The sequence below is a fragment of the Gavialis gangeticus genome, unplaced genomic scaffold (assembly GCF_001723915.1).
Source record: "Gavialis gangeticus isolate Ggan-Ray unplaced genomic scaffold, GavGan_comp1, whole genome shotgun sequence".
Lineage (NCBI taxonomy): Eukaryota > Metazoa > Chordata > Crocodylia > Gavialidae > Gavialis > Gavialis gangeticus.
Window position 1 is genome coordinate 7784626 of NW_017729014.1, and position 6192 is coordinate 7790817.

The window sequence follows — 6192 nt, forward strand, 5'->3', positions numbered from 1 at the left end:
GTTATTTGGTTTCTTATGGGCATCCTGAAAGAGCCAGGATCTGCAACAGTGACCCTATTTAGATGGGATTAGCAAGGGAAGAAGGAGAAGAAGATGGGTATCCTAAAAGAAATGAATTTTAAAAAAGAACTAGAAAAATGTCAGCGGCATTAGAGCAGGTTCAGATAACTCAAAAATAACTCCTAGATTACTGGCCTTAGCTACGGGGGGATGGCTATGATGCCTCTTGTGGATTCTTGTATGTGTGATAGAAGATAACTTTTATCATTTGTCTTCACAGCATCCTACTTTTTAATAATATTCTTAAATCTTTTCATACTTTTGAAAGCGATTTTACCAGGTTAGTTCTATCCTTTGATAAGGGGAAGGGATAGAGATTTCATAACGTTCTGTCAATGTTAAACCAGATGACAAAACTTTTTCCTAGAACTCACCAGCAAATGACTTGGGTTCACGAATGTCTCCATTGGAAATGTATTATAGAAAACATTAAGTGTTAGGATTATTAGAAATAGTCACTAATTCCTGCCTAAGGGCAACTTATATAACATAATAACCATGACTGGCCACATCAGAGGAATGCTCTCTGTCAGAAATGATGTCCCTCATCTTGATGTAATGATCAGAAGAACACTGAACAGCAATGTATTCTGAGAAATAGATTTTAGAAAATGATTCATTAACTATCTAAAAAAAATGTTGTCTAAAAAGTAGATCTAAAATGAGTAAGATATATGCAGCTCTCCATGGTAGAGGCAGAACCAATGATAATAAAATTAAATGCACATTTAGGACTCTGTGTTTTGAAAGCAATATATAAACTTTAATTACCGTAATTAATTAATTAAATGAGGCACTTCAAATGCTGTGTGTGAGATAACTCCTGGTATAATTCCATGTACACATAATTGATGCATCTTCACAGCTGTATCAAATATAACCAACTTAACTTTTCAGTAGCTACAACAGAACATTATGAAGATAATTATTTCAGTGAACTGAGGTCAAAATTGTACTTTTTATAAGTCTTTGTTAAATTGCTTTCTAAGAGAACAGTATGTTGTTAATATGTCAAACATTTATATACTTATAGGCATTTTTACTGTTACCATCAGCATATGCTACTTTTTTTGCAACTTTAGACTCATAGATTCAGTAATATTAAATTATTCCAGCAAACATTTCCTTCTGCCTCTCCCAAGACTAATAATTTGCCTAGAATTAGCATTCCTATATTGAGATTAGAAGAATGGGAGAAAAGGATTGGTCAGTGGCCAGGGTAGTATTGTAGGGCTTGAGAGACCAGAATTAGGTGCCTGCTCCCCCATGGATTTTCCTGTTGACTTTGGGAAAGTTCCCATCTCAAAAAGGGAGATAACTGTACTGCATGAGGTTTTGGGAAGATACGTGAAAGATAGTGAGGTACTGATGTGGGGTGGTAAGGGAGTCATATAAGTACCTAAAATCAATAGCTAAGTATAAAGGAAAGGAGATGGGGCTTTCACAAATGGGCAAAAAGTGTTAATTTACAAACAAAGAACTGAAACAAGTGGAACTTTTTTTGTAAAGTCAGATGCGTGAACTTCACCTGTATTAACTCCAACTTGACACTGACCTCCCTGGAATTTTGTGGATGGAAAAATCTTTTGAATGTATTAAGCCAAAACTTTTACCACTCTGGAATTAGCCAAGAGAAGACCTCACCCTCTCTTATGTGGAGCATAAATACATAAGCTTAGGTCTTTCTTCTGCAAATTACATGTGTTTTGTTTTTCACGAGTATGTAATACATAAGCAGATATTTTGCTCACTGCTAATGTCATTCTAAAGGAATTCAGTGCTCCTTAAAGGATTTTTTTGGCATGCAATCAGATGGCCTTTTCAAATAGTTATATATTTTAGTACCTAAGTTATCCTGGATGTAGGTAAGCTGTAGAAAGAGTGTTTTGTTTTGTAATTTTGGGAAATGCATGTAAATATAGTTAATCTTCCTGGAAATCTGAAACAGAAACAAGATTAATTCACTTGCTAGTGGATTAATCCACTGACAATAAGCCCTAAGGGAAGGTTGTTCTATACTATGCATTCTTGGGGCAGCAGTCTTAAATAAAACAGTGCATACATAATTGTCATTCCAGATTGCAAATTGATATCTGTTCCACTGATGGACATTTGTTCACTAGTACAAATATCACATGTCTGCTTGTTAATTATCTTATATAGTCTGAAAATTCTTCAACACTTTTGCACAAATAACAGCATACTAACATACTGTGACCACTGTGATGAAGTTGATTTATTAGTGAAGGTAGGGAAGGGAAATCTTGACTTGGGGCACAAGGATAAATCTATACACATTTCACATCCAGTAAACTTCATGGGACTCAATACAATTATTTCTGAAGGAGGGTCTGAAGTAACACTCTTATAATCTGAAGTTCTGGTTCTAGGTGTTCCTAACCAGATCACAAAGAGAATGATCCCAGAAGATTCTTATCCAAACCAGTACAGAGACTCCTGCTGAGCTCAGTGGTCTAATCTGCCCCCACCCCACTTTCTGCCCCTTTGGTTTGTCCATGCTTTGTAAAAGGAATTGTTTGTATAGTGTAGGGATGTGATAGGTTAAAAGTTTAAATGATAAGTATATTTATACCGGTAATATATTACCAGTTAATGTTTAGCACTGGGTTCAGTCTGGCAAAGAAGGGAAGGGCACATTGCCTTGGGAACAGGAAGGCAGCAGGGCAAGCAGGAGGGAGAGAGGAGGGAGGAGCAAGGGGGGGGGGCTAGTACCCCTAGCCTGTGAGGGTAAAGAGGAAAAAAGTGGGCTGTCTAATAACCCATCAATGAAGCAATTAGCTGCTCATTCACAGGTGCTCCTTCTCTCCCAGCGTGCCAGCAGCTGCTGCAGGCTGGGAAAGCCCTTTGCCTGCTGCTGCCACCCTTGGTTTCATGTAGGCTGTGTTGTCTAGTGGGGCTTGCCACCATCTCCTCCCCCAGTGTCAGAGGACCTCAGCAGCAATCTTGCCCAAAATGCTCTATTATCATTAAACAGTTTAACCAATGTAATTAGAGGAGGATAATTTTATAAACAGTATTTATGTCCTGAGTACAGTGGCTCATCTGTTATCACCTGAAAGAAAATCCAAAATGAAAACATAAACACTTACCCAGGCTCTTGATGCCTGAGGTATGATATGAGCAATTCAGCAGTCGCTGTTAGAGACACAATCAGATAGGAGGCTCCTACCGTAAAGGTGGGTGGGGGAAATGTGAGAATTCATTTTGGATTTGTAAATAACAACAGAAGAACTAAAAATGTTTAATGTTACAGCTCAAGCAAAGAAGATAGTGATTTTGGGCCCAGAAGTTATTGATATAATTCAGGGATCTTCTATCACCCTTCATGTACAGCTACAGAATGAAGAAGGAGAGGTTTGTGAATGTACGGACATGTTTACAGATATTTTATGCCATATAAGTGTGTTTCACAATTAAAAGGAGACACTGAAAATAGCAGAATATGACATGGAATTAATTTTACCTTCACAGTGGGCACGTCTACACGAGACATTAAATGCTCAGTAGACTAATTCTACTGTGCATTAGTGCATCACAGCAAAAACCATGCCATTGTGCTAATGCACAGTAAAATTAGTCTACTGCGCATTAGCATTACTTAAAAGGTGTGTGCCAGTGCTACTGCACAGTAGCGCCAGTTACTGCACATTTAATACCTGTTATTACAGGTACTAAACTTAATGCACCGTAACCACGGTGCATTAATGCACATGTAGACATGAGCACTGAATGTAAATGTTACTGAAGATGTTTTATGGTGCCCACAATTTCAAGAGATGTAGGGCTTCTGTTTTGTGTCTGCTCTCAGGCCTCACATGTCCAGGCAACTTTATGTTCTATGTGATAAAAATACAGTTAAAATACAACTTGCTATTGAATCAGCAGGCAAATAATGAGTCTTTTCTTGCAAAGCTCTGAATACCTTCTGAGAGGTGTTAAGGGTTCACATTTCTGATCTTTGCTGAGGGTCATGTAGGATCAGGTTCACGTAGAGAAAATGCCATGCTTGTCCTGCTTTCAGCAGTTTCCTTTTGTTTTGTAATTGACAGGACCAGCAGAGCAAGTTTCTGGTTTCTGGTTAGTACAAGTAATGCAAGAAAGGTAGCAACAAAAAAACAACCATCCTGTGCGTGTACATAACAGAGTAAAGTGAGGGAACTTGCTTAATAATACTCGGCATTTTATATAGTAAAAAAGAATCAATAAAGCTTCTCTTCTGTTGAGGGCAGATTAAATTACTTACCATATTTTCTTGCGTACAGTATGCCCCTGAAAAAGATATGCACCTTGTTTTTAAAAGACAAAATAAAGAAAAAAATCTCTCTCCTTGAAAATACTGGTAAACAGCAGTAAGTAGAGCTCTTGTCTCAGCTGTAGAAGTGTTCTAGTTAGGTCATTGTCAGGAAAAATGAAAAGGAATAAATTCTGTACTATATTTATTCTTTAGACAGGCAGAAGATTTAATTTTCCAGTTCTGTCCATTTTACCCTTTTCAAAAGCAATATATTTATTTAAATTCCATATTCAGAAAAGAAAAGCTTTGTCTACAGTTAAACTCATTTGATTTTTGTAACCTTCTGTTTAAAACCATTTGTGTAGAAGTCAAGGCTATGCACAGTACTTGAAGTTAAAATGAATGTACCTAGATAAGTATCTCATAAAGCGTTATAGCTTAGTTGTATCTTTTCAAAAATACAAGTTGAAGAGGATTACTTAAAATGTATCCTCTGGAAAGGTAAAAGTGTTCCTTTGTTCTTTTCTTCACAATTTGAGTAGAAAACATTCAAGGAAACAGAAATATTTTTCTCTGATTGCCTTTACTGAAAATAGTGATTACAGACCATCTTTTCCATCCTCCTGAGAAGTCAAACTAGCTTTCAAGTTATGGTCCCCCAATTCTAAGTACAAAGTACAGTGATAGGTCTGTTTCTTTGCAAGACACAGTGGAAGAAGGCACTTTGCAAGTTTTACCTATGAAAGGGTTGAAAGCTTTGATTACCCGAGGCATCAGCAAAATTGTGCATGTTTGCTAACGTCCCTTTGACATCTTGCAAAAGATTTAGTATCTTCCAGGGTTCATCTGATTATTTCCTATCTAAATATAGTTTATTTTTATCCTATGGTATAATTATTAGGGGTGTGCAAAAGCAGGCCCATTTGATTCAGATTTGGCCTGAATTGGGGACAGTGATTCGATCCGTTGATTCAGATCACTGTCCCTGATTTGATTCAGCCAAATCCAAACCTGAAGATTCGATGCTGATTCGGAGAATCAGCGATTCGGACATAGACACAGCTTTAAATGTTTTTTCTACATACCTCGAGGTACCAGCGTGGCTCGTGAACGCTGCGATGCTGGGGCAGACAGAGCATCCCACAGGACTGCAGGGGAGCTTCCCCGTGTGCTCGGTGGCAAACCAGGTGGCAAACGTACTTCCAGTCCACTTCTGGGAGCAAACAGGGGGCTCCCTCCAGCCACCCGGCTCAGGGACTGGTGCCTCCTGGGTCTGGGGAGGCACCCAAAGTCCCCCTGCAGCCAAATCCCTGCCAAATTGAATCGGGGACCGAAGCTTCGCACAGCCCTAATAAATATATAACTATGCTACCCCCTACCCTTGGAAATATGAATATAACTCAGCAGAGAATTTGGCTCTTAGGTTGTACTACACTATATTTTTTTCTGTCAAAAGAAAATTTTATGGAAAATCATTAAACTCCCACCAAAACCCAAAACATGACAGCACAATGCAGCCACAGTATTGCAAAAAAAAATTAAATTTCTGGGAAATGGAACAGCACACTACTTTTTGTGCAATGCCAAATAAACAATATAATTATAAGTGTAATAATGAAAATGAGTGAGCAAGAATGTTACTAGGGTATTAATCCAGGGTAATAATGAATTCATCTACTTTTTCACTGCGGTAAAATACAGTATACAACCATGATAATAATGCTAGATCATTCTCTCAAGTATTTTTCTGATTTCCTAGAGGTTTTGTTACATATTGATCTAAATTTTTAAAATATATAGTTCTTTTCTTACTGTTTTTTCTTTATTAAAAATGAACTATTTTAGGAAAAAACGTGGATTCTTCAGTAAAGGTGGCA

The 6192-nt window shown here is 37.6% G+C and overlaps 1 protein-coding gene across 1 annotated transcript in view; it reads left to right on the top strand.

Annotated features, from left to right (window-relative positions):
- MORN1 (MORN repeat containing 1) overlaps positions 1-6192 on the top strand; it is a 226750-nt gene that overhangs the window by 46399 nt on the left and 174159 nt on the right. Inside the window, exons 8-9 of the mRNA XM_019511542.1 lie at positions 3335-3481; positions 4131-4182. Coding sequence (XP_019367087.1) covers positions 3335-3481; positions 4131-4182 — 199 coding nt within the window. The remainder of the gene's footprint in view (positions 1-3334; positions 3482-4130; positions 4183-6192) is intronic.